General features: G+C 53.0%; 1 protein-coding gene across 3 annotated transcripts; it reads left to right on the forward strand.

Annotated features, from left to right (window-relative positions):
- Window positions 1-23: 23 nt before the first annotated feature.
- TMEM63C (transmembrane protein 63C) lies at window positions 24-28,000 on the forward strand. Of its 3 annotated transcripts, none has more exons than XM_090141426.1 (24): window positions 24-51; window positions 15,335-15,436; window positions 15,844-16,063; window positions 17,012-17,091; window positions 17,458-17,545; window positions 18,569-18,606; window positions 19,035-19,177; window positions 19,410-19,461; window positions 19,749-19,857; window positions 20,386-20,459; window positions 20,560-20,640; window positions 20,710-20,830; window positions 20,935-21,068; window positions 21,297-21,419; window positions 21,869-22,022; window positions 22,421-22,527; window positions 23,622-23,708; window positions 24,114-24,179; window positions 24,275-24,437; window positions 24,527-24,632; window positions 24,761-24,928; window positions 25,226-25,341; window positions 25,692-25,763; window positions 25,839-28,000. In XM_090141426.1, the coding sequence occupies exons 3-24, from the start codon at window positions 15,866-15,868 to the stop codon at window positions 26,082-26,084; spliced, it is 2,526 nt and encodes an 841-aa protein (XP_089997552.1). In that variant the 5' UTR covers window positions 24-51; window positions 15,335-15,436; window positions 15,844-15,865; the 3' UTR covers window positions 26,085-28,000. The 3 variants fall into 3 exon arrangements, with proteins under 3 accessions (XP_089997552.1, XP_089997551.1, XP_031449023.1); XM_090141425.1 differs by lacking the exon at window positions 24-51 and adding an exon at window positions 3,342-3,439; XM_031593163.2 differs by lacking the exon at window positions 24-51 and adding an exon at window positions 3,342-3,439 and having other exon boundaries at window positions 25,872-28,000.

Consider the following 28,000-nt stretch of genomic DNA (forward strand, 5'->3'; position numbering starts at 1 on the left):
CACCCTGGGCTTCAAGGCACAAGGCCAAGTCAGTGCATCTGTCACTGAAAGGTGAGTGGCAGTGGGTCTGACACCAGGGCAGACTTTTCTCAGGGAATGCATGGATGTCTGATGCACAAAAGTCTGATGCACAAAAGTGCAAGCCTGCAGGCCTAGGTGGGGCTGATCTCCCATTTGTCTTCCTTCGAGGGGGTAAGTTAAATGTTCAGTGCTGCAGAAGGCAGCATGTAGGGAGGAAGATGGCAGGATGCTGGGCAGGAGATGCACTCTCTGCTTGCAGGGACAGAGAAGCAGGTGGGACCCCCAAGGGATACTGCTGGAGGCAAGGATGGCTGCAAGCAGAGTGGCTGCAAGCAGGGTGGCTGGCATTCATCATTCATCAGCATGAGCAGTTGTGTTGGAACCATAGCAGTGGTTTGGATGGCTTGGGCCACCTGTGCTGCCTGTTGGTGGGGGCTGTGGTGGGGGGGGTGGCACCTCGGGAGCACCTCACTGCTGAGGACAGCTGAAGAAAGGAGGTTGAGAGCTGGGGAGAAATGCCACACCTCTAAGCATCGAGGCATGCTGTCCCATCAGAGCAGCAAATGAGAAGAACCAATTAGCATACTTTAATGTAACTGATTAGTGCCTGGTCACACAGCCCGGTTAGCGGGTGATATTTGAAGCAAATCTGAAATTACAAGCATGCACATAGCAACCCGCGAGGGAGCTGGTGGTAGGAGAAATTATTTCCTGTCTTAGCAGCTGTGGTCCCCATGTCTCTGTTATTACCCATGGAAAGCTGCCTTCAGAGAGCCCCGCAATGGTCTGGGGTGAGACTTGTAAATTAAGAAATTAACTTTCTTAATTAACACAGTAGAGGTGGCTGGTGTGACTGCTGGGAGGTACAAGTGGGGAGTGATGTGCTGTGTTCAGGCTTTGGGATCAACACAGGGCAGACAGAGGCTCTATATGGCTGTGTGTGGGACTGGCACTGCCATAGCCTTGAGTGCACATCTCAGTTCCCCGGGAGCCCTCGAGGCTGCAGTGCTGGTACCCAATGAAAAAAAGCTGCTGCCTGCAGGAGCCCTGTTTCCTTAGCTACCGCAGCTGGGAGGTGTTTCTGGAAGGTGACAGGCAGTACTAGGAAGGGAAAAGGCTGGGGAGGATCAGGGAGTAGCCTCCTGCCTCCATCCAAGGGGCTGCCTTAGGTGGGATTCAACAGCACTTGTCTTGTGTGGTTACTGAACTGCCTGGGCAACATTTGCTGAGTGTCTTCCCAATGCTCTGGAGCCCAGTGTAAAGAAATGCTGAGCACTCATGGCTGCAATGAGACCGAGCACTGCAGGGCTGTATGATGTCAGCCTCAGAGGAGAACCACCCAGCACTGTGTGATTGCAGGGTTAATTCCCTCAAGTACAAGCTTCCTTCTCTATCTGGGGATAACCCCCTCTTGGTCACCAGGGTGAGAATAAACTCCTGCTTGTAAAGGATAGACACCATGTAATGAGAAGAAATCCTTCCAGTTACAACTCTGTCCTTGAAACAGCTTGCAGGCAAGGAAGCAGGGGGCTGCACCCAAGGCTGTATAGAGGATGCTCTAACCTAGCACCATGTGCAGGGCTTCTCTACCTGACCCATGGCATGGTGAGAGACTGCACTGCAGTGCACCTGTGCAGGGTGCCTCATAGGGGATGGCTACCTCTCTGCCTGCTCTTCTTCCCCTGGGCTCCAAATCTAAACTCTGCTTTTTCTCCTTCCACCATCTGCCTCCAGGCAAGACCCAGTGCACCCTGCTGGGCCAACCTGGCAGGGAACAGCCAGCACATGAACATTCCAATCCTTGCAAGACCATACCCATAATGCTCTTCATGGGTCACGGTCCCAGCCAAGGAGACCAGCTCTGCTCAGGAGTCAGTGCTTTACCATGGCATTTGCCAGTTTAAATGATGGAGCATTTTGCTTTCCAGCTCAATGGACCAGAGAAGCCATGGCTTATGAATAATACAGTCTGTACTCACTGAGAAATGGGAATCTTGCACTGGGGAACCAGAAGCAATCCACTGCCACAAGTGATTTTAGAAAACCCCATCAATTTGTCTTTCCCACAGCCTCTGCAGCTCAGTGTTTGCAGAGCACGTGTTGTGCAGCCTGCAGAGTCCTGATACAGCCCATGTCACCTGCCATGAGGACCTGTCATGGCCTCAGAGCCTGAGTGACACTGTAAGACCAGTGCTGGCTCTCAGGGAGTGAGTGGGCAGCTGAGCAACTTCTCTGCATCACAGCTGCTGCTGGGGCTGAGGGAGATGGAGAGAGAGGGATGGAAGTCCTTGTCTGTTCTACTGTTTCCTGCTGTTAGTCACATTGCTTTAGCTATGGGAGCTTCTCAAAACCACAGGCTGGGGTCAAAGGTCTCACTGACAGTATAACATTTTATTGGTGGACATCCAGTTGTGCCCCGCTTTGCCCTGCACCATCAGCAGTGCTATGCTAGGGCTGCAGCCGTGAGGAGGTTAAAGAGGAGGAAGGGCGCTGTGGGGGACAGCTGGTTCTTTCTCTTTTCTTGGATTCCCATAGCTCAGAAGCGGTGCCGTCTATTCCCAGCACGAAGGGAGGCTCCTGACTGCCTGCTCGTTGTGTGCTTTGGTTCCCTCGTGTAGTGTACCTTCATGGCTGTGCTCGTCAGGCTTTAGGTCCCCTAACGGGCAGGGGCTTTTCGCTGGGCTGCACTTCCTCAGCCCGAAAGAGACCCAATGAGTCTAAACGAGCTTTTAGAGAGTGCCTCAGGTGCTGTTTACTCAGCGCTGCAGCCACGTGTGTGGGACCCGGGCACCCCCATGGGGCAGCAGCAACGAAGCGCTCAGGATGTCAGTGGGACCTCTCCGGGGTCACCCTTTGGTGGCTGCTGCCGACACCGGCTGGGACGGGAACCGGGGAGGCCGGGAGCATCTGCAGCCCACCGTGCTGCTGCTCCTTCGCCTTTTTTGCTCGGTAAGAAGGAGCGCGGTGGGTACTTGGGGGAGAACGGGCTCTCGAAGCCCCCTTGCACCCTGGCGGCTCAGGCCCCCGTCCCACCCTACGGTCGCTCGGCACCGATAGGATCCCCGCCAAGTTTCTCAGCTACCACGCAACCGGGCGACGCCGCATCCGCAGCAGAGATTCAGCGAACGCCGCTGCGCTCCGCAACGCGCGTCGTGCCGCGCCGTACCGCCCTGCGGCTTCCCCGGCCGGCTGCCGCAGAGGCCGCTCCGCGCCGCCCGGCCCGCAGCGCTCCCCCAGCCGGAGCCGCGGGGCCCGTTGGAGCGCAGGCCCGGCTCCGAGCAGCGCAGAGGCGGGGAGGGGGGGCGCCGCAGCGGGGCGGGCGGCGGGGCGGGGCGGCCCGACCCCCTCCTCTTCCCGTGCCGGGGCCGGGCACCCGGCGGCCGGGCGGCGGGCCCCGAACGGAGCGAGCGGCGGGCAGGTCGGTGTCGGGCGCGGGGCGGCGGCCGGCGCGGGGCGGTTGGGAGGGGAGGGAGCCGTGCCGGGGTTCGGCTCGCGGCTGACGCGCCGTGGGATCCGCCGGGAATGTCGGCGGGCGGCGGTGGGATGCCGGAGGGGCTACGCGGGTCGGGGACGCGGGGATGGGGCCGGCTTGCTGCCGGAGGAGGTTTCTGGGTACCGTTTCCCGCCCGCGTGCTGCGGCGCGTACCGGCGTGGCTCTGCGTAGCTCTTGTCTGCACCTGACCGATGGGCGGCGGGGCGCGGCGCGGTGCGGGGCTGCCCCGGGCTCCTGGAGCCGCTCGGCGGCACGGGAAGGAGGGAGGGAGCCCTCTGGGTGCCTGTGCCGCCGCCTCTGTGCCAGCCGAAATGTCATCCCGCCGCTGTGTCGTGCCACAGCTGTGCTCGGTCCCCACGTCATCCCGGCCGCACGGCCCGCCCGGGGACCGCATCTGGAGGGGTGCCGGAGGTGCCTCTCCCCGTTCCGCCCCCGGCTTTGGGCGGCGGTAACCGCAGCAGAAGGGGCTGTAGGGTCGCGTCGCTGTCTTAGCTGCTCTTCCCCGCTGTACTTCACCCGGGTCTGTCTGCCGTGCCTTCTCCCCTCTGCGCTTCATGTCCTCCCGCGTGGCAGAGGTGCTGCATAGGAGTGTGCAATGCAGAGATCTCCCTGACACACAGAGTGTTATCCAGCAGAAAGAGGCACCTTTGTTTGGCTGAGGGTTTTGGTGTTGGTTTGTTTGTTGGGGGTTTTTTTGGTTTTTTTTTTGTTGTTTGTTTGTTTGTTTTGTGGGTTGTTTGTTTGTTTGTTTGGGTTTTTTAATATGAACATCTTTTTTTTCCTTTAACTGCATTGCTGCCATCTCCAGAACCGTGGAGATGTGCTTCTGCTTTCTCCTCTTTGTGAGAATTCAGTGGGGGGAGGGTGTGGAGACAGGAGGGGAGGGGAAGACTGGGTGGGCAGGTGGGTGGGAGCGATCACCTTTCTCCATGGAACCCTGCCCTGTGTTGCACTGGGCCTTACAATGCTGGTGCAGGCCTGTCTGAGAAGGGGAGGAGGCAGGAAGTACTGCTTGGGATGGAGGGGGATGCTGTGGTTTTTGTTTAAAGGGGAGTTTGGGGAAGGTGTAGGAGAAGTAGGAGGGAGCAGGACTAAGTGCTGCAGGGGCAGGGCTGAGTCTGTCCTGCTGGCCCTGCTGCCTGCAAAGCGGTGCCGGCGCTGAGCAGATGGAGAGGGAAGCAGGGGCAGCTCTGTCAGGAAGGATTTGTCTTCAGTAGCCTGGCAAACAGCCCTCTGCAAACAAATGAGTAATAAATAAAAGCATGGAGGCTGCCTGACCCCTGCAGCCTCTGACTCCATAGCACATATGGGTTTTTCTGGCTTCCCTGTAAGCCTAAACCTCTGCCTGCTTGCCATGGCAGCATGTTGGCTCTGCTCTTCCCATAACTGTCTCAGTCCCTTTTCAGTGCTTTTTTTTTTTTTTTCCCATGATATCGCACCAATCCCTCTGTCCCTGCTCTCCAAAACACTCTGTGAATTGGCAGGCCCACACGTTGGCCACTGTGGCCTGCAGGGAGCATGAGGCCTGCTGCTGGGCCACTGCCCCTCTGCTATCCAAGCTTGTGGGCCCAGACACAGGAATTGGGGTTCAGCACAGCTCCAGAGCCAGAATTTGAAGAGTTGTAGAAGGAGGAGTGTCTGCTTTAAATATTCCTCGCAGGAAATACCCGTCTTCACAGGCTGTGATCACTTCACCAAAGCAGCAGGGAGAAGGAGAAATGTTTCTGACACCCACCAGTGAATTCAGTTGTTATTAAACTAATCAATCACCTAAACTCATATGAAGGCATCGCCGTGCTTACTGTGCAAGTGCTGACTCCTCCATGAGTCCTGCAAACACCAAAGCCTTCTGCAGTCATCACTCCTGCGCCTGGTGAAACAGCTACTCTTACCTACATAGCTTAATTGCTGTAAATATATTTAACGTACTTAGCCAAAAGTTTGAAGAAAACATTGCATTGCTTATGTACTGAGCTCAGATCAAAAGCTGTTTGCTGTGAGATCATTTCAGGGGAAGCGGTGGAGCGTATTTGTTCTCTTTGGTTGGTTTCTGTGCAGCAGCTCCAGCCCCAGTTTGCCTCAGCTGCGGCCTTATTGCGCTCAGTCCCAGCTGTGAGACCTCCAGCAATGAGATTCCCCAGTGCTTCTGACGACCACTCTGGCATCTACCTACACTTTAAGGTGCCTAAATGTCTTTTAAAAACTGCTTTAAGTTACTGCTTCAAATGCAGCTCAGCCTGGTAAATTTGATTGCTATCACCCCTGTTATTAGGAGACAACAATGGTGTGAGTTTACTCACACCATTATGACAACAATGTGATCAACTGGGGCGAGGTAGCTGTGCACAGCCCTTCCCACAGCCAGGACGTGGTTGTTGGTGCTTAATGGGTGAGAGATCCCACAGGATTCCTCACGCAGACGGCAGGAGGTGAGATAGAGAGACCTCATTCGTGAGTTCTCCTCTCTCATCCCCCTGCTTTACCTTCCCCTCTCCAGCACTTCCCTCCTTGTTGGGTCTAGTTTTTGTGACTCTCTGTGGTGGTTACAGAAGCTTCAGCATGGTCCCGCCCTGCCTGCCCCGATGGCCCTCTCAGTGGATGGCTGTACAGGCTTAAGTGCTGCATCCATGCTGAGGGCTGCGGAGCAAGCCTCTTTGGCTGGGAAATCACATTCTTAATTGAAATTACTGTAATGTTGCTCAGTCTCCAGTGAGTTTAAATGTCACTGTACGGAAGCATTTCAGCACCAGGATCATTTTTGCAGCTCCCAGCACTGTCCCCATGAGTCCTGCTTTGGCCAAGGAGGGGCTTCTAGAGCTGTTGTAGTTTGGTCTCCTGTGACGATATATTTAAATTGGAGAACCAAAGAGGAGACATAGTGCTCCTGCTCAGTAGGAGCATGTGAAGCTTTAGGTGACCTGATTCCCTTACCGTCAGCATTCATGTCTTGTGTCTTGCTATCTGCAGATAGGTTGGGTGAGTCATGGGGAAGGGTGAGTTGGAATGAGCCAGGCTCCTTTACACCCCCAAGTGCTAAAAAGCAGGGTATGAGAGGTGGGAAAAACATCTGCAGGTAATTCTGAGTTCCTCCTAAGAGAGAGTAGAAAGTTCCTCTACCAGGGACTGTTACAGTGTGTGCTTGAAGGTGGTAGTAGGAGACTGGAGGTGCTGAGAGGTTGCATGAGGGCTGGCAAGCTAAGGGAGTGAAACACTGGACTTGGAAGTGGCTGGCCAAAGATCACAGGGCACCAGTGCAGCTGGGATCCCAGCTCCCAGTGATCCTGGGTTTGGGACCGTTGGGCTGGAGGACCTGTCTGCAGCAGGTCAGCGTGGGCTCAATATGGCTCTGGTTTGGAGCCGAGTCTCTGTCATTGGAGATATTCAGAACTTTCTTGGACACGGCCAAGCAGCCTCCTGTAGGTCACCTGCCTTGAGCAGGGAGGTTGAGCAGGATGATCTCCAGAGATACCTTCTAGCCTCAGCATTTCTATGATTGTTAGTTGCATCTTCTGAGAAATTTGGTCGCCATGGTGTGATCCCCAAAATAGTGTCAGAGAAACAACCAGAAATGGGGGTGGTTGTCTAGTTCCTCCGAGCCTGCATCAGCAGTCTCTACATCAGTAAGAGATTTCCAGGGCTCACGGGTTCCAGGCTGGGAACATACTCAGTTCCTTTTGTTTCTGGGCTGCTTTCCTTGAGGAGAGGACACAACTGGCAGAACTACATGGAAGTGGCAAAAAAAAGGCAGAAGAATGAACCGTGCTTCTTAGACTCGAGAGTAAGTTTATTCATGCCTTGCTTGCTTGGCTCTCAGCCTGCTGCTGAATAGGATGGAGGGGCCAAAGTCACGATTTAAATGAATGATCAGAAATCACTGATGTAATTGCCTAGTTGTAATCTTTCTGTGTTTATGGATTGCTGCTATTTGCCTAAGGACAAGCTGATTCTTGGCGATTAGTGTAAGTTGTGGTACTTCTGGCTGAGCAGGGTGCTGCACCGTGCTTAAGTGAGTTGAGGTTATAACATGACATGCATTTGTTTCAATTCTTAATGCCTGTAGTTCTTATATTAGAAGATGGTGAGTGACACATTTCCCCATTAGATTTCCCTTCATTATTTATCATAAATTTGTTCCAACTGTATTTCGGTGGAAAATGAATTTTGATTCCAAATGCTGAGAGCAAGCGTTTGAAAAATGATTCCTAGTTAGCCAAATAAAACTGCTTAAAATCTGTGTCCATTAAAAAAAACATCTTGTGATAGCATTATTTGTAAATACAGTGAATTTAACAATAATGACTCCACAGTAGGAACAGAATTTTATTAGAATTTAGGAGGAATAGAATATAACCAGGATATGACCTGATTGCTTTATGAGAATTCAGAACTAGCAGAGATTGTCCTCTCACACTCATTTTTATTGGAATTGGAAAGGGAAGCAGGCACTCCTGCTTGAGCTCACTGGAATTCTGTGAACTTTTAATAAACTTACTTCTGTACTCAAATAACTGATTATTTTTTTTCCCCCCTCTGCTTTTTTTTTTTTTTAAAGAAAAATTTTGCTGCTTATGTAGTTCATCAGGTTTTATTTCCAGCTGCTCAGCCAGTGAGCATATCTCTGATAACAAGAACATACTATGTGTGTTTCTACTTATTTTTTCCCAGATTAGAGTGATCTGAAGTTTTAGCATGTAGGTTGTTACAATTTCAAGTTTTAAATTGGTTTTCAGTTCAGACAATGTTTGATTATTTTTTTGTCAGATATGTGCTTCAGAAAGTCATAATTCTTTTATTTGTTCTGATTCCAAGTCCTCTTTATTGCTTTTTTCCTTTCATATTGCTCTGCTACTAATCTGATCAGGCACTTTCTTTGGATTTTTCTGTTGGGAGCTTTTCATCAAGTTTTTAATTCTTCCATCCAAGTTTTTAATTTCTTCTGTTTTCTTTCATGACATTTCATCAAATTCTTCCTTGTTCAGAAGCAAAGCAGAGTGAACAACACCAAGAGAAGTTAGGGTGGTTGTGCCACCTCCTGAGAATGTTCCATTTTAAGGACTTGCAGGTTAGCTCAGTTGTGGCAGGGAGGTCAGGGCGTGTGTTTCTGCACACAGAGTTAAACCAAGCTGTACAAAAAAACAGTAATGGGACTTCTAAAGAATATTGCTGAATGTTGCCATGCTGTAATTACCATGCCATCTCTTGTGTGTGTATTGCTATTGCCTACAACTGTCCTGGTGTTCCAGGGTAGTTAGGTTTCAGGGTTAGTTCATCCCAGCAGCTACTGTGTGAGAGGATTTTCTCTGACTTTCACTTTATTCAGACAGCTCCTGCAGCTGAATTTCCAAGGTTTCTTTCGTCCAAAACAATGAGGTAATTTTAAGGCCCTGCTGAAAGGAATGTTGCTACTGGTTTCTGCAGAGAGATGATTTTGCTCTGCGTGTGACAGGGCTTGGTGCTTTTTGTCTCTGTTTGGGTTGGCCAGAGGACATCCCAGTGGCAGGGGACATTTCCACATGTCCATCAACTTCATCTCCCCGGTCCCAGGTAGCCTTTTTCTGAGGGTGAGTTGTGCTCAAAGCATCACCGATCCTGCCTTTGTGCTGCCCCTCTTGACCCACACTTTCTCTTCCTCCCCATGCCTAGTCCTTTCCCCAGCCTCTGTATGCGCCCAGATGTGACACTTCCTTCTTTCCCGTAAGGGAAATGAGCCATTTCTCGTGTTTTCCTCTGTCACATCCAACCTTTGCGCTGGCTGTATGGCACTGCTGGATGGTGGACATGGACAGAGCAGGCATCTCATCCCCCTCCCACTGCCTGGGGTTTATTTCTGATACTCTGGAGCTGCTCAGCTCCTCGTGTCCCCTTTGCAGGGAAGGAGGAAGTGGATTGAGGAGGTGAGGGGCTGCCTGCCCTGCCAGGCCCTGCCCTACCCTGCAGGGGGTACGTGGTGTTGGAGAGGGGACAGGTGGCAGGAACAATCCATCTCACCATTGCACCCATGACAGCAGGAGGAGGCTGGAACAGTGTGTACCTTGCAGAGCCTGCAGCTTGCCTGGAGAATTGCTTCTCTCCACAGCAGCCGCTTCCCGCTTCTCCCTCTGCGGGCTGCGTGGGCTGCGCAAGGCTGGGGGATGAGGCTGGGAGCCTGGCTCAGCATCCACCCTCTTCCCATTCAAGGACCAGATTTGCTTGCATGCTGGGGAGGGGAGTGGCCGTGTCATGGGTCCCCACGGGGTTGAGAAGCTTTGGGGAGCACCTTCTATCCCTGTCTTCCCTTCCTAGGCTGCTGTGCCCACAACCAGAGGCTTCCCCTTCCCTTTGCTGTGTGTTGACCCAAGGCTGTAAGCTGAGGCCCGGCCGCAGCCCTGTTATGTAACCCCCTGGGTGAAGCCTCTGCAGCGCTGCCAGATCCCACACACCGGGTGGTGTGATTCATCCTGGTCATCTGGTGTTACCCAGTGCTGCTGGAAGCCTGGCAGAGGTGGGAGGAGAGCCGTGCTGGGGCCACGTTTGGTAAGCGATGTGTGTCTGTGGGCTCCTGCTGCAGCCCGAACCTCACTCTGTGTTCCTGGCACTGAGCTCAGGCAATGGAAAGTGTTCTAGCTCTGCAAACGCTCTAAAATTACATCTTGTGTGTGCGTATATATGGTGTTATAACCCACTGCTTGCAGGAAGAATCTGTTGTGCTCACCAAGTGGTGAGCTGGGCAGGACAGGAGGATTCCTTTGCTCCAGGAGCTGAGCCAAATGCAGGGGTACCGTGGATGCTGGAAGCTCAAGGGCAAAGCAAAGGGAGATGTCCAGCAGAACCTGAAGGAAAGACTCAGAGGGCAGGAGTAAGGTGGGAGGCTGAGGATAAGGAGCTGCGCTTGGTGGTGGCAGGGCCTAGAAACTGGAGGGGAGCCCCAGCCCATGGTGGGGGCTTGGCTGGCTCCCCAGCTCCTGGTGTGGGGGACTGAGCACCACAAGCACAACCCTGGCCTGGTTCCTGTCCTGGGGAGGCTCCCTGCCCACCCCAGCACTGCCCAGGGCTGAGCTGGGCAGAGCTGTGCTATGCTGCAGATAGAGAGAAGCCTCTGCAGCAGGTGGCTTTAGGAAATGCAGCACACCAAACTCCCACTCTCCTCGCCGCCTCCCACTGCTCCTGAGTAGTGAGAGGAGCCTGGGGAGGGAGGAGTTGCTCTCTTACCTTCCCTTTTCCTCATTTCCGGAGCCCACAGTGCTTCTGGCACCTTCTGCTGGTGTGAACAGCAGATGTGACCTGCAAATTGCAAGCAGCCATATCCATGTTTCCAAGATGTAGGATTTATCCCATAGGAGGCAGCACTCTTCTCTGTTCTGGCATGACACCCTGCTCTATGTGGGCATGGTCACCCCTATAGTGGAAGCAGCCATCTGCCTCTAGGTGCTTTCCTCAGCCTCTGATGCCAAACAGCACTTGTCAGCCTTGCTGGTGTTGGTGGGTGTTGGAGATGAGATGATGCCTGTTGGTGGGACAGCTGGTTAGCAGCAATTGAGGAGGGCACCACCACTGCGGGGATGTACAGGGAAAAGGGACATCAGCTGCTGTGTCATTGTCACCTCTCTATGCAGTCATTTCTTGCTCGGTGATGGCAAAATGAGTCTCTGAGCAGGTGGTTATACCTGATAGGAATCATCTGCTGCCAGGTGGTCATTTGTTTCCAGACTTTACTGACTCGGGGTCTGATCAGCAGGGCAGGTTGCTGTTCCTGGCCTGTTTCTCCCTGTTGGCAGGATGTCTGTTTTCTGGCAGGCTAATAGGACAGAGCTGGTATATGTTCTCTGACCCAGTATCTGTCCTGATGGAGACTAGACAGAAGCCTTCTGCTGGGGAATTGCCTGTACCATGGTCTTAGCAGAGCAAAATGCTTTGGGGCTTGGCATAAGTAACACCTTCTTCAATTTCACTACTGAGAGCTGTGTCCTGGAGGCAGTGCCCTGGGGATAGTGTCCTCAGTATCATGCCCACTCAGGGCTGGATGTGGTATGCAGCATGCCTGTTCTGCTGTACACCAAGCTGCAGGGACAGAGAGGTCACCATGCCCTTTGGTGCTGCTACTTGTGCCTTGGCCAGGCTGTGCTGAGCTCAGTGCAGGGCCTGGATCACACTTCCCAGCCCCAGCCTTGTGCTGTGCTGAGTCAGTGGCAATGGCTTATGTTTCCTATCCTGCCCCACTCTCTGCTGGCTAAGGCCAGGTGCTGGAGGTGCATGGCCGGGGTCACAGAAGGGCATGGACCTGATTTTCCTGTTACATCAGTCCTCATTTTCCCCCTTGCAGCCTGGGCACGGCTCCTTGGGAAGAAAGAGAAGCACTCATGTTGCGGGATGATGGCTTTCCAGGAGACATCGGGCAAGCAATTTATAGCTTGGCTTCCCTGCTGACCAGAAGCAGGTACCAGCCACAAAAACTAGTGAGTCCATCCTGCCCAAACAGCATGTGCAGGCTGAGCGAGCACTGGCACTTGGAGAAGCCCAGTTTAGTTATCTGAGCTCTCCCAAAGCTTTGTTTTGGTGTTTTGCTACTCTGGCTTTCCCTTAATGCCCTAACAAATGAATTTGCTGTCAGAAAGTCTAAAGGGAAAGACAAATTTTATAAAATTGTGCTACGAAAAATAAATGTTTGATTTTTAATTGGAAATCTGATTTTCTGGATTAGTGCCCGCCCAACCAGAGAGGAGAAGCAGATGCTGGTATATAAACAAAGCAATCAGGGCACTGATTATTTAAGGCAAACCTCACACGCTGCAAATGGTTCATAGAAATTATCCAACAAATCATTCTGAACAGTCAGTCTGATAAATGCACTGCCCATTAACAGCCATTGCAAGAGGAGGAGCAAGTGCTTTTCTGTCACCCTGTACATTTCCTAACCCTGTATTAGCATATCTCTTGTAAGACCCTGATGGGCTAGGGCTTTGTGATTCCTGCCTGTCTGTTACTGCTTCATTTTCCTAGCTGCAGGCCTGCCTGCTCTGCATTTCCTCACGTGGCTGTCACTGTCACTGCTGGGGACAGTGCCTGCCCAAGGGATGCCTGGCTGTGACTGACACTGGCCATAAACCGCTAAGAGGGAGCTCTTATGGCACCCCTGGATGTGAATACACCCACTTGGCTCTGTTGTTAACAACACCATTTCCTCTGCTGCCCCGTAAAGGTCAGGAAAAGCACAATGGCAGGAAGCTTCCCTGCAGCGGCGTGGCAGCAAATAGGAACTGCTATGCTGATTCTATGCACTTGGTTGGACTTCTCTGTGCTGTTAACAGAATATTGCAAAGTACTGTGTTATCTCAAACTGATGTGAAAATGTGGCTTAGGTCTTTTGGCAGCAGCTGTCTATCTGACTTACAGTGCCCATGCAACCTCTCACAATGGGAACCTCTGCTCTGGAGGGAGGTTGCCCATGTGCTACAGGTCTGGGCTCAGACTGTGCACAGGAACAGAAATTTTCTCTTGCCATTTTTGCTGCATGCGCTGTTCCTATGCGAGTTACCTATCTGGTTGTTTCCAGCAGTTTCTGTAATGGTAGTGCTGCTGCTATGCAATTTGCAGAAGTTCTCCTAAGAGCAGCACCGTAAGAGTTGGGATTAGATGGAAAAAATGGTCCAAAAAGGCACTGGTTTGGGAATCTGAGGCTGAAGGAACTGGTGAAAAGGCAGGAAAGCGAGCTTGAGATCATCTTCAGAGGAGATGTGATTTGCTACAAGCACTGTGTAACAGGAGTGAGTATGATGGGATGGCTTCTTTGGAGCAGAAGGTGCTCAAGAGAGGGGGGACAGAGCTGTCCTGGTGGCTTTAGGCCTCTCCTGCTCCTTAATTGTCTCTGTGCAGGAAGACTGACATTGATAAAGTACTGCTGGGTGGAGAAACAGGGACTGCCAGCACTAGATAGGTGAAGGGAATCCTGCAGGCAGGAAGGCTTGGAGTGACAGCAAATACAGCCTGCTATTAGTGAAAGATGGCAGCAAGAAGGACTTGATAGGGGAAGCCAACTCACACCGATCCTCTCACCAGTCCTCTCCTGTCATTGATGCAGCAGTGTGTTCCCCCTATGGATGTGAGCACAGAGAAACTGCAGGGTCCTACTGCTGGGTGCTGGAGTGCTGGTGGCAGAAGGGACTCAGAGGTTGCTAAGAGTCTCCTTGATTATTTGCTGAAGGTCCAACAGCTCCCTCGGCCAGAGACACTCTCTCTGTGTTAACAAAAAGGCAATGAATTATTTAGCAGCTGGAAATGCCAGATGGTGATGGCTCTGCTGTTTACATGGGGAGGGGAGGGAGTAAGATATGCACATGGAAAGAACAGATTGAGAACATCTCTGTAGGAAAGGGCTGACCCCAGCCACAGGCCCCGGTGGTCTCACAGCGAGCAAGAGACAGCCAGGCTGGAACAAATGGCTGCTGCTTGTTTGTCCCCTCATACCCCCAGCTGGGGCTGAGGTGTCTCCAGATGCCATGGACTGGCCATGTCAGTGCATATATGGCTGCGCACCTCCAAGAAGAACTTAAACTGAGTGGTCTAAAAGGCAGAGACTGAGGCCACAGCACATGGATGCATGTGCTGCTGTAGTCTCCCATCTGTCACACTGACCCATCTGCAGTAAATGTTTCCCAACAAAAGCAAATCCTTGTAGAGCTCAGGAAGATCCCCTTTCTAAGCTGAGGTATTTTGTGTGTGCTCTCCCTGTGATCCCCAAGGACCTCTCAATCAGATTTCCTTTGGTGTTGAAGCAGACTTTCTCTTGTTTGGTTTTGATGGGAAAAAATGCCGTAAATACTTTGTATACCCAGGTACCTCGAGGTGCTGGCTGCCTTTGTTTGCATCCTCCATCACTGCTTAATCAGTTTGTGGCTCCTGCTCTTCTTCATCTGTCCTGTCCATGTGGGCAAGGAGCATTCTGCATCAGTGATCAGCTGGGGCTGAGTGGCTGCAGGGGCTGCAACAGTGACTCTGTGTGCAGTGTAGGCAAAAATACAAAGCTCGCAGAGTCCATGTGAGTGGGTGCAGTGAGGTTTCACATAGCCTCACAGGTTGTGGTCGCAGTATCTCTGCTCAGCGTGTCTGCGGGACAAGGAACTCATTTAACTCCTTAGAAATTCCAGGCAGGCCGGAAGGTCACCTTGTCAGGAGCTCAAGTCCCCAGGAGTAGAGATGCAAAATAGCCAAGGTTGGAAGGGACCCCTTGGACATCATCTGATAAAAACCCCTGCTCAAGGCAGAATCAACTTCAAAATTACTTTTGGTTGCTCAAGGCCTCCAAACACAATGTTTCATCTGGCTGTTCCCCTTCATGTTGGTAACCTGTCTGTCCCTAAACAGAGAGGTTTTTGATCCTCTCCTCCTGTGCTTCAGCAACCATTTGGTACCATCCTGGCGCACAAGTCTGCGGTATCCCTGTTAATAATGATCATGCTATTTTACACTGGTTTCTGTGGGATTTTGTTCACAGGGTTCCCAAACTGTGGGTTTGGAGAGGATGCTCTCCTCCAAAGCACAGTAGTAGAAAAGGTTTGGAAGTAAGACACAACCTTGACTGTTAATGGCCTTTAAGCATTTCCTACTAGCAGTGACTGTAGCCTGCACCATCAGCTCCCAGAGGAAGTGGAGGAAGCTTTGGAAGGAGTAATCCTGCTCTGGTGGGAAAATGGAAGGGTGGGCCCATGACAGTCAAATCACACAGACTGTGATGTTGGAGAAGGGAGGCCTGGACTATGTCCTACAAGCAGTAGCTTTGGCTGACAGGAATTAATGAAGGGCAGCCCCAGCAGCCCCCTTGCTAATATCATCATTTCTTTTTCTCAGAAACTCAAACAAATGCTTTGAGTCCTCGTTCTTACCTGCTGACTGCAACAGGGTGTCCATGGCTGAACTCTGAGTGGAGAGGTGGTGAGAGACCTGTCTCAGGTATGATGGAGACATCCAAATAGCATGGGCTTTAATGCGGGTAAGGAAAAGGGTAAGAGCTGGCTGTGAGACTTCGTCAACCCCCCTCTGCCCTGTGTGCCACAGTCCTTCCCTGGTAGCTAGTAGGACTGGGGAAATGGCTCTCCCTGGAGGTGGTCAAGAACTGTGGAGATATGGCATTGAGTAACATGGTTTAGTGGTCATGGTAGGAAGGATTGGACTAGATGATCTTAGAGATCTTTTCCAACCTTAATGATTCAATGATTCTATGAAATTGCAAGATCAGCACCTAGCTTCATCCTCTCCCTGTCCTTAGCAAGCTCCCAACCTCTGTGAAGTACCAGGGGGAGCCATGACCCTTTTTCAAGCAGCAGCTGCTTTATCCTCATCCTGGCCCTGTGTTGCAGGGTGAGGCCTGTGACAGCACCAATGGAGAGCGTGTACTCAGTGGAACCAGCGCTGGACGGGGCTGGCCCCACCTCACTGGACATACTCAGCTTCCTGGACACCCTGGTGAACAGCACTGAGGAGCAATGCTTCAGTGCCCGCTCACGCAGCACCGTCCTGCAAGGGCTGCCATTTGGTGGTGTGCCCACTGTGCTTGCCATCAACTTCATCCTCTGGCTGGTGAGCAGACCAAGAGGGTGTCGTGTCCAAAGACTCCTGGGAGAACATGGGGGTCAGAGCTGGAAACTCAGTTTGCTGTGTCCCAGCCCCTAAAAGGATGCACCCCTGGGAGACCAGGAATAGCTGTGTCCTAAAAGAAGCCTTGCTGCCACATCTCAACCATGCTGGAGACAATCTCCTTGAGAAAGGAGGTCAACCAGAAGATGTTTGGGTCCCTGTAGTGCCCTGTTACTATGATCTGTGTGAGCCAAGTAGCTGTGAGGTTCTTCCAGCCCTCTCCTCTGATTCCATGGGACAGTCCTTGCTGTGTTGGTATTTGGGTAGCCAGAGATACATCTGGTAAATGTCCTCCTGTGGTGCTGCAGGTTGGTGCTTTGCAGATGTGGTGGGATTGGGACTGAACCCCTGTGCACATGAGGACTTTTTCTGCCCATCCAACTAATGATGCTCAGCCAAGGCCCATAGTGGGCTTCACCTGGGGCTACAGGAAAGGCTGTGGATGTGGTGGTTGTGAGCACGGGTGTGTGTTACAGATGTGGTGACAGCCACACGAGTATGTAAGTGTGTGCTGGTGCACCCTGCTGCTTTGGTCATGCAGCTCTGGTGGCCAGGAGCCTTGCACACTTTGTGGTGGGTAGCAGATGATGCTTGAGCAGCTGCAGAAGCAGCGGTCACCAGCACCTCAGGAATTGCTGCCACAGTGGGAAATGATCCAGCTTCAGTGGTCTTCATGGTGCACGTACACTCAAGATATGTGAGGCTTCAGAGGCCACTTGCGCTGTGTCAGTGTCTGTGCTGTTACCTGCAGCAGCAGTTGTGAGGTCGTGGAACAAGAGCAGTCTGGCTTGAGGAGAATTTTATGTGGGCCCATCAGCAGGAAAACAGGAAGGAGGGAGATGGTGAGATCCTGTGGCAAAACCCTTCACTGCCCCTTCCTTCCTCCTCCAGCTCCTTCTCCTGATCTTCTCCTGCCTTCGGAAAGCGGCTTGGGACTATGGGCGCCTGGCACTGCTGATGGACAATGATAGGTGAGCAAGCCACAAGGCTACTGCCAGTGATTGGCTCCAGCCTCTCTAATGGGGCTGTGGTGCAGCCCATAGAGGAATCCTGACAGTGCTGCTGTTTTGTCCAGGCCAGAGGTGATGATCTAGCTACAAAGCCAGCGCTCCTGGCTGGGGGGAACACAGGCATTATCTGCTGCAGGAAAAGTGATGACATGGGGCATGTGGTGACATGGCTCTCAGTGCCATTCAGGCAGGATATGCTGCCTGAACAGTGCAGCAGCTGGGCTGCTGAGGAAAATCTCAGAGTGGTTTCCCTGTGGGTGCTCTCCCTCTCTTTTCTGCAGCCTCTCCTGTGCCTCACTCACTTCTTTCTTTTTCATCCATTCAAAGTTTGACATCACTTTTCTACGGGGAGCAAAGTGAGAAGGAGAAGTCCCCATCAGAGAGCAGCCCCCTAGATGTCGACAATAAGGACGTGGTAAGTACACAGCAGCTATGGCAGAGGCCATATGGCAGTCTGCAGCTGCTCTTGGCATTCTCAGTAAAGCCATTTTGAGATGCCCAGGGCACTCACTGCCAGAGGTGCTATGAGGGCACCCAGAGCTACCCTCACTACCACTCTGCCACTGCTGCAAATGTGCTTTTTTCTCCTCTCAGTGGCATTAGCCACAAAGCAGGCTACACTAGAAACAAGCACAGTCCAACACATTTTGCTGTCTCTTTCTCTCTTTTGATAACAAAAGTTCAAAAACAATTACAGTTGTAGCTATTAAAAAAAATGAACTTATTAAAAAAAATAACTAGGCAGGGAAAGTAAAGGAGCAAAATAATTGCAGGTGGCAGGATAAGTATTTAAAGGCATCATACTGGATATTGTGTGCAGATGTATATTAGTCATCAAAAATAAGAGAGAAAAAAACAAAAGGAAAGCCAGCGTGGCTAAAAAGCAGATTAAGGGAGATTTATAGATGTAAGAAAGCACCTTTTAAAAGTTAAGCAGTTCCCAAATGGGGAAAATCTGAACTCTGCCAGGTTAGGTGTAAAATGCATTCCAGGGAAGGAGTAAGAGGAGTTTGTAGGAACATTTGTAGAAAGCTTAAAAATAATACTTAAATTATTTTTCAGACACTTAGAAACAGGAAATCTGCCAGAGAGCTTGTGAGGCCAACGTATACTGGAGGTAGTAAATGAAATGCTTGAAAGCAGAGTGTGGCAGGAGATCTACGTAAAGTCACTTGTGTCTGTGTTCAGTGAGGAGTAGTTTTACCTTGGGTAAAGCTGGGGAGAGGAGAGGAGGAGCAGGGTCAGGTCTCACAGGAGGGGAAAGGAGGGCATCCCACAGGGCTCTGCCTGCAGCTCCTTGCATTCAAGGTCATCATAAACCCCCACAGAAAAGGGGCAAAGAGGAGGAGATAGAGCCCCTAGAGTTCCCAGGGTCAGCTCCGTATTAGGGCTCTGGGGGTGGTGGCCCTTATCTCATCTTGTCTCTTTCCTCTTTCAGGGATTCTGCTCCTGGCTCCTTTCTATCTACCAGATGAAGTAAGTGTGTACTGTCAGTGTTGTGGTCATGCTGTAGGGAGCTGGTCCCTGTGGGTGGTGGTCCAAGAGTTAGAGCAATGGAGGAGAGCTCTGCTGAAGTATCCCCCAGGGGAGAGAGCAGAGGCTCCCCTCTCTCTGTCCTCCACTGCTCTGCTGACTCCAGGTTCCTGCCCCAAAGGACAGGGCTTCAGTGTCTCTCAGCAGGATCCAGTTTTACAATGGGATGGCAGCCTGAGGGCCCATTGCCTCTGTGCCCAAATCCCACATGTAGCAGGCAGGATGCCATGAGTTTTCAAGGACTCTGTGGGGCTAGAGCAGCTCCATTGTGAGCCCTAGTGTCCCCAGGGTGGGTATGACAGTGGACCACAGTGGTGGTGACAGTGGTGGTGGTGACATCCCCAGCACTCACCCCCAGCGCTCTCTCCCAGGGATGAGGAAATTCAGAGCAAGTGTGGGATCGACGCCACCACCTACCTCTCCTTCCAGCGGCACCTCCTGGTCCTGCTGATGCTGGTTTGTGTGCTCTCCGTGGCCGTCATCCTGCCTGTCAACTTCTCGGGGGACCTCCTAGGTAGGTGCATCCCAGCCTCAGGGTGGCACAAGCACTGCACTTTGGGGTTGGGGGGTGAAAGGACCCTTCCATCAGTTATGGTTCTTCAGGGTGGTGGGGGCTTGCTGGGGACCTGGGAGATGGGAGGACAGGAGGAGCAAAGAGGGCCCACAGGCATCGTTTGCCCTACAAGCAAGAAGATGCTCTCTGCACCAGATTCTCATAAACTCCTGCTTGTCCTCTTCTCCTGCAGGACACAACCCCACTCACTTTGGCCGGACCACCATCGCCAACATCCCAACACAGTACGTAGCTCTGGCATTGGGCAGCTGCATGTGCAGCTGCAGTGCTGCAAGCACCCAGATGTGGTGCTTGCAGCAGTGCATTGTTCTGGGGCCTGGCCTATGTGAGCAGCACAGCACATGTGGGAGGCTGTGTGTCTGTATGAACCACATGCGTTCTTGGCTTAGGTCTCCAGCACTGTCAGCAGGCTCAGAGGGTTCTGCCGGTTGGCTGGGTGGCTATGGCAAGGTGCTAAACACCACGCTGGTCCATTTGCTGCAGCGTGAGCTGATGCAGTTCTCTCCTCCAGAGATCGTCTCCTGTGGTTGCACAGCATCTTTGCCCTCATCTATTTCATCCTCACCATCCTCTGCATGGCTCACCACTCCATCCACCTGGAATACAGAGAGAATGAGAAGGTGAGCTGTGTCCTCCCCACAGCCACCATCCCTGCCTTTTTCAGCTCAGATGGACAACTCTGGATGTGCTCTGCTGTACGTATAGGAAGCTTTAAAAGCAGCTCCAACCTGGATAGACGTGGAAAGACAAAGTCATTTGTCTCCTGCTTCTGGAGAAAGTCTGGCAGCCTGGAGGCAAATGTTCTGCTGCCTTGTCCCAGAGACTGGAGCTCAGCTGTGTCTAGCTGTCAGAAGCTGGCTGTCTAGCCAAGCCCTGAAGCTGAGGCCCTGGGGCTGGCAGTTGCCGACAGGCTCTCCTGTTCCTGCAGCATGCGGGAGGCCAGCAAGGGACAAAGGCTGTGGGTTCTGCAACTCCTTGTGCATCCACCTAAGTGCACAATAATGTCTAAGCCCTTTCCCTTAGTGCACATCCTTTCCCTTTCTGTACTGCAGAAGATATGACCACAAACTGCAATCTGGGCTGAACAAGATAGCAAATGAATGGTCCATGGACCCCAGCCCCATCCTCTGCCTCTTCTCCTTCCGTAGGTCGCCCGGACACTGATGGTTACTCACATTCCCATGGAGATCACAGATCCTTCGCTTATCATTAAGCACTTCCAGTGAGTAGCCTCATCTCAGCAGAATGTCCCCATCCTACAGGGAAGTTTGTCTCAATCCCTGTCACTGTTCTCTGTTGCCATCATTTTCATGTGCCCACAGTGAGGCCTATCCCAGCTGCACTGTCACCAACGTACAGTTCTGCTTTGATGTGCGCAAGCTGATGAAGCTGGATGCAGAGAGGTGAGTACATGGGGACCCTGTACCTGTCTGTCTGATGGAGGCAGAACTGTCCTATCTGTTTCCTGGCAGGCGTAAGGCAATGAAGGGCCGGCTTTACTTCACCACCAAGGCACAGAAAGAGGGAAAGATCATGATCAAAACCCACCCTTGTGCCCGGATCTTCTGCTGTCGCTTCTGCGGCTTTGAGCAGGTAGGAAGCAGAGGGTTGGGGTGCAGGCAACGTGGTCCCAGTGTGGGCAGAACTGCAGGCAGCACAGTGGCTTGCCAATGTCCCAGCCCTGGCTGCTCCCCCAGGTGGATGCTGAGCAGTACTATGGGGAACTGGAGGAGAAGCTCACAGATGAGTTCAACGCTGAACGCAACCGCATCACGCTGAAGCGGCTTGACATGGCCTTTGTCACCTTCCAGGATGAGCGTATGACAGCTGTGTGAGTGTCCCGTGGGCCTGCTGGTGCGAGCATGGCCCACAGCCTGGTGGTGATGTGGGATGGGACTACCACTTCTGGGGACAGCAGGGGGCACTTTGACAGCTCCTCCAGCCAAATCCAGGCAACCAGTCTGTCTCTGCCTGCCTGGAGCTGCAGGGAGAGACTCATGAGAAGCACGGGGGATCCCGAGCCCATGGTTCAGACCTGACCCTGAGCTTCCTCCTGCAGGATTTTGAAAGATTACAGCCGCATTCACTGTCGGAAGCACCCCCAGCAGTCCTCCGTGACCACCGTGGTCAAGTCGCACCAGTGGGGTGTGCGCTACGCTCCAGCACCCAGCGATATCATCTGGTGAGCTGCCAGGGTGGGAGGAATGGAGAGAGGAAGGGACAGCAGTTGGGAAGGGGAAACCATATCCATAGCTGTAGAGCACCTTCCCAGGGTGACAGGGGCTGAAGAACCTTTCTGTGGTCATAGCTGAAGTTACCAACGGTAATTGGAACAATCGCTCCATAGGCTGCAGGATCAGACAAGATTTGGAGTGATTGCCAGGCTGTGACTTCTCTAGTCTTACACCAAGGGATCATTGTAGCACAGGCCTCACTGTGGTCATACTCAGATCCTGGGAGCTCTGTATCTGTGATGCAGCAGTATAGGAAGGAGAGTGACAGTAGGCTTAGAGTAAGGGCTGTGGGATGGTTGGTGTGGGGAGCAGGGCACAAAGCACTGGAGGACTGAAACAGAAGACCCAAGACAGTGTTTCCTCTGCACCGCATCCAAGTTATATTTTCCTCCCACAGGGAGAACTTGTCAGTCCGTGGCACATCCTGGTGGGTGCGATTTATTCTCCTTAATATCTGCCTCTTCATCCTCCTCTTCTTCCTCACCACACCGGCCATCATCGTCAACACCATGGACATGTTCAATGTTACACGACCTGTGGAAAGCCTCAAGGTAGTCCCTGGAACACAGTCCTGAGCCCTGAGCATGCCTGAGCTTTGGTGTCTGTGTCCATGGGGAAGGGCAAGTTGGTGTCCATGCAGGAGAAAAGGGGTGGGAAGAGCTCCAGGAGATGTCAGAAGCTGCTGGCAGCACACTGCTTTCCTGCTTATTGACATGGGAGCTGTTGGAAGAGCAAGGGAACTTAGCATATTTTCATGATGCCTTTGGCTGTCCTCAAGCTCTTGCCTCCTGGAACATATCCCTGCTCATGGAAGGGCTGCTCCATGTACACCTGCCCCGGGGAGCTGCCTGCAACATGGTGGAGCAATGGCAGTGTAGGCAGGCACAGCCTGTTGCTCCCTGGAGTTGGCAGAGTCCTAAGAGGGTGTCCACCATCTCTCTTCCTGCAGAACCCAATTGTTACCCAGTTCTTCCCCACGCTGCTACTCTGGGCCTTCTCCGTCTTCCTGCCATTCCTTGTCTACTATTCGGCCTTCTTTGAGTCACACTGGACAAGGTAAGGAGATTCCATGCTCCTCTAAGACTGGTCAGGGCCATGCTGGATGAGAGGAGCCCCAGTAGCATCATCATGAGTGGTGTTCCCCAGGGGTTGGTGCTGGGGCGTGTCCTCTTCAGTATCTTTATTGATGATCTGGGTGAGGGCATTGAGTGCACCCTCAGTAAGTTTGCAGGTGACACCAAGTTGGCTGGAAGTGTGGATCTGTGTGGGGGTAGTGAGGCCCTGCAGAGGGATCTGGACAGGCTGGATAGCTGGGCTGGAGCCAATGGGATGAGTTTCAATAAGGCCAAATGCCGGGTCCTGCACTTTGGCTACAATAACCCCGGGCAATGCTACAGGCTTGGGGCAGAGTGGCTGGAAGACTGTGTAGAGGAAATGGACCTGAGGGTATTGATTGATGCTGGGCATGAACATGAGCCAGCAAAGTGCCCAGGTGGCCAAGAAGGCCAATGGCATCCTGGCTTGTATCAGAAACAGTATTGCCATCAGGAACAGGGAAGTAATTGTCTCCCTGTACTCAGCTCTGGTGAGGCTGTATCTCGAGTACTGTGTCCAGTTTTGGGTCCCTCACTACAAGAAAGACATTGATGCCCTGGAGCGTGTTCAGAGAAGAACAAAAAGCTGGTGAGGGGTCTGGAGCACAGGCCTTATGAGGAGCGGCTGAAGGAGCTGGGATTGTTCAGTCTGGAGAAGAGGAGGCTCAGGGGACACATTATTGCTCTCTATAACTACCTGAAGGGAGGTTGTAGTGAGCTGGGGGTCAGCCTCTTCTCTTGTGTATCTGGTGATAGGACTAGAGGGAATGGCTTCAAGCTGTGCCAGGGAAGATTCAGGCTGGATGTTAGGAAATACTACTTCTCTGAAAGAGTGGTCAGGCACTGGAATGGGCTGCCCAGGGAGGTGGTGGAGTCACCAACCCTGGAGGTGTTCAAGGAATATTTGGACATTGTGATGAGAGACATGGTTTAGTGAGAACTATTTGTGATGGGTGGATGGCTGGACTAGGTGATCCTGTGGGTCTTTTCCAACCTTGGTGATTCTGTGATCACACACGAGGAGTGCAAGGTTCTCTTTTTCTCCCCTTTCCCCAGGTCAAGTGAGAACCAGCTTACCATGCACAAGTGTTTCTTCTTTCTGGTGTTCATGGTCATCATCTTGCCCTCATTGGGACTGACCAGGTACAGACCAACCTGCAGCCTGGGCATCACACTGGGGTTGTCTTCTCCCTGCAAGTGAGCCTGAGAGGGCTGAGGGACAGGAGATGCTTCCATCACAGATGATGCATGGCTGTCCCTGGGAAGGAAAAGTGATGCCAAGCTGCACCCAGATGGGCACAGACAGAAAATACCCCACAGAGTAGGTGAAGATCTGTCCCAGGCTGCCACAGCTAGCCTGAGGTGCTGTTGGTGCCTGGCTTGTGTTGAGTCCTTCAGCAGATCCCAGAAGGACCAGGTCAGGTATCTGCATAGTCTTGGCTTCATTAAGTGTGATCTGAACCCAGGGCAAGGCAAAGCAGGTGCAGGCTGTATGTCCCCCACACTGCTCTGTGTTCCTCTCCTGATCTGCCCCTTTGTTTCCCCCAGCTTGGACCTCTTCTTCCGTTGGCTCTTTGACACCCACTTTCTGGACCAGGCCGACATCAAGTTCCAGTGAGTAAAGGCCTTCTCCCCAAAACTTGAGAGCCTGCAGGGCAGAGCCCAGCACCAACTCTGCCGCCCTCTCACCCTCCCTGTCCATGGGGCAGGTGTGTTTTCCTCCCAGACAATGGCGCTTTCTTCGTCAACTACGTTGTCACCTCCAGCCTGATTGGGACAGCCATGGAGCTGCTGCGCATCCCTGGCCTCCTCGTCTATACCGCCCGGCTCTGCCTCGCCAAGTCAGAGCCCGAGCGGCTCCACATCAAGCGGGTACATGGCCCCGGCTTATTCTGAATACACGGGTGATCATGTGCACCTGGAGAGGCAAAGGCAGTAACATGTTGTTGGTTGTGTCTCAGAGCCAAGCTTACCAGTTCCAGTTTGGGTTGGAGTACGCATGGACCTGCTGCATCTTCTCCGTCGTCATGACCTACAGCATCACCTGCCCCATCATTGTCCCCTTTGGTGAGTATGGCCCCACTGTATCCCCATCCATGCTGAGAGCAGCTTGCCCCAGCTATCAGTAGCATTGTGGAGACTTCCCATGAAATTTGCAAGGAACAGCCACCAAAGATCCCCTGTCTTCCCAACAGGTTTGCTCTACATGCTGCTCAAGCACATGGTGGACCGATACAACATCTACTATGTGTACATCCCCACCAAGCTGAACCAGCGGCTCCATGTCGCCGCCATCAGCCAAGTCGTGGTGGCCCCCATCCTCTGCATGTTCTGGCTGCTCTTCTTCTCCGTCCTGCGCCTTGGTAGGGACAGCTTGGGACTGCCCCTTGCCACTTCTCAGCATCAGCAGTCTGAAGTTCTGGGGAATGAGCTGCACTCTTGAGGGATGATGGTGTCACCTCTGAGTTAGACACAATGTAGGGGGTGGAAAAAGGGATGGGAAGACATGATGAAGACCTGAAAGATGCAGGGGTATCAGTTAGTGTTTGGAAGAGGGGGATGAGAGCTCAGAGGACCCCCAGCATACTCAGCCTGAGGCTCAGCTAGGTGTACAGCAGGTCCTTGGAGGCTCGTGTGTTAAGCTCGTGTCTCTGCCCTAGGTCCCACCCGCCCTGTCACCCTCTTTACCTTTGTGGTCCTCCTCTCCTGCATTGTCTTCTCCTTCTTTGGCCTCTGCTTGAAGAAGTTACAGCCACGGAAACCATCCAGCTACCAGGTGAGCATGGGCAGCTGCTTTCCATCTCCCACTCTGTGTTTTGCTTGGGTGCATTTGCAGTGCAGAGTCAGAGAGTTTGGCTACACCTGGATCAGAACAAGGGCAGGGATCGGTCCTGGCCCTGGCAGTTAGCTCTTTGGTACCCATGAAGGAGCTCCCCATTTCCGGACATCAGCACTGTGTGGTGCTGTGGTTAGGAGGGTCATAGCCAGCATTTCTAGCCCACTTGGATGAATCCTATTTTGGCTGGGATTTGGACCCAGCCTCGGTGAGGGATGTTGCTCTGGCTGGAGTGCCTCAAAGCTTTTCCCCTTGCCCCTGTGCGGCTTCCTCCTGTCTCCCCTCTGCAGATGTCTGATCAGTCCGAGGGTACTTTCACTGATGCCGAGCGGAGCAGCGTCTCCTCCACTCCCAACTCCAATGTGAGTACCTCTCCCTAACCCTGCTGTGGGCCCCCAGCTCACTCCCAGCCTGGGACAATATCCCCTTGCATCTAGCTTCTGATCCCTGACCTCACTCCCCTGGGGCAGCTCTTCGTGGCCACAGTGCTGCAGGAGCCCGAGCTGAGCCTGACACCGGCAGCTTCCCCGGCACACCAGTCTTATGGCACCATGGGCAACCACTTGGAGCTGGCAGAGGATGGGGAGGACTGTGGTCTGCAAAACTTTGAGACAGAGCTGGAGACAGTGGAAGGCGAGTACAGGACCGGCCCCGTGATGGAGAGCCAGCCTCACTACCAGTGAGCATCTTGCTCCCAGGCTGAGAGCCAACACTAGTGGGCGCCCACCTCACTGATGGACCCACACATGGGTGATTTTGGAGCAGGGGGGCATCAAGACTTATGTGAGGGAGGGACTTCAGCCCGTGCAAGGCAGCATGGCCTTGCCGCTGCAGACAGGCTTGGCCACCCTGCACCCCAGCAGCCCCGTCTGCCTCATCCAGTCTGGGATGGGGAAGAGAGGTTGCAGGGGTTTGGGGTAAGGTCTCCCTGAAAGGCTGTACTGCAAGGGGAGGAGGAAGGCCCTGTCTATGGTCACACATCCCCTCAGCCATGACAAAACTTTGCTTGCCCACCCATTGCTGCAGCCATCTTGCTGCCTCCCATAGCCCTGAGTGCTGTCCCCAGCCCAAGTAGTGCTGAGAGCACTGTCCTGGCAGGGCTTGTCCTCCTTGTGCCCTCCCTCTGCTGCTACAGTGTGCTTGTGCCCTCCGGTCTTCAGGGACAAGTGTATTTTGTGGCCATGACAACAGCAGCCTTTCACTAGTGGCTCCCATCCTCCCACTCTTGCTGCCCACGCTCCCCTCGGGGCTGCCTGTGGGGACCACACAGCTCCATCTCATTGCAATAGCAACAGGGGGCTGGCAGCACTCCCTGGCTTGTCCAGAGCCTCTGGAGCACGAATGCTGCTGCACTGGGTGTGTGCACACCTGCTCCTGCCCAGGCAGCATCCCTGGGCTTTTTGGGCCCTGGATGCAGGAGCAGGTACTGCACCCCTATCCTTGTTCCCACAGGGTGAGCACACACAGCTCGGCTGTGCCTGGGTGGTTTCCTGCTGGGGTAAAGCCATGGCAGGCAGCTGCTAGCAGAATAGTGATGGTGCCAGTGGGGGACCCATCTGCTACCTTCTGAAAATGCAGAGGTGGGACTCTTGAAATCCTGTCTCTTTCCATGAGTCAGTCGTCCTCCTGTAGTGCCAGTTGTCTAGGAATGGGGCAGTGCTCAGGCAGTTTCTCCCCACTCTGGTGCAGTACTGTAGAGGTAGAGGCTGAACTGGTGCGTGCCCAGGGATGGTGCCCAAGACCTTACATGGGATGTGAGAGAGCTCATCTGGGTCTTTCCCCTGCTAGGGAAAGTTGCATTGCACTTCTGGGAGGGTGCCCTGCCCCAATCCTTGCTATCCCCAGGGGTGATGGAGGGTGATGGAGGAGTCTGACCCCAGAGAACAGCATTGCAGGGGTGCCCTGTGCCACTTCCCCTGCCCAGCATTACTGAAGCTGTTGGGAGTGGGGGCACAGTGTGTAAATTCTGGAGCACCCAGCAGTGAGTTGGAGGTCTCAGCTCTCAAGGCTGGTAGCCCTGCTGCTCCCTGGCTTCTACATGCCCAAATGGTGGCTGTGGCAACCAGAAGGGACTATGGGGGGGGCTCCTAGCTCCCTGCACTGGTGTCCTGCAGCCACTCATCTTGGGGCTGGTAAGATGCTGGTGGCCCCATCCAGTGACTTGATGCTCCCTGTCTGGGGGGACACAAGTGCCTGCGAGTGGCACTGAGTCCTGTGGAGCTCAGGCTTGGATTGCCCTTGTTTGCCACACTGTAGGAATGTGCCAGAGGTCTGTACCTTCTTGTTATTTATTGCTATGACCGTGCCTTGAATAAAATGACTTCACCCACCTGCTGCCTGCAGTCATCACCTCTGCGCGTCACCCTCTGCCCAGTTCCAGACCCTCTCCAATGACAAGCATTGGCTGTCCCTTTAGTATCCAGCCTGTGGCATTGTGGCAGCAGCACAGCAGGTCAAGACAAGGCAGCAACAGGAAGAGCTATCTGGGCCAGAAGCACTTCAGGGGTAAAGGGGAAGATGCAGGAGCAGACAAGGTGCGGGGGGAAGAGGAGCACCCAGTGGTGTTACCTCAGAAAGGCTGGTACAGGGCAAGGGGTAT

This window comes from Phasianus colchicus, chromosome 5, assembly GCF_987193195.1.
Source record: "Phasianus colchicus chromosome 5, bPhaCol1.hap1.1, whole genome shotgun sequence".
NCBI lineage: Eukaryota > Metazoa > Chordata > Aves > Galliformes > Phasianidae > Phasianus > Phasianus colchicus.

Bases quoted from the DNA above. Each gene is read 5' to 3' on its own strand.
- TMEM63C (XM_090141426.1), top strand. From the start codon at position 15,866: ATGGAGAGCGTGTACTCAGTGGAACCAGCGCTGGACGGGGCTGGCCCC. The intron at 23,709-24,113 runs GTACAGACCAAC...TGTTTCCCCCAG, and splicing joins CCCTCATTGGGACTGACCAG to CTTGGACCTCTTCTTCCGTT. The intron at 24,438-24,526 runs GTACATGGCCCC...GTTGTGTCTCAG, and splicing joins AGCGGCTCCACATCAAGCGG to AGCCAAGCTTACCAGTTCCA.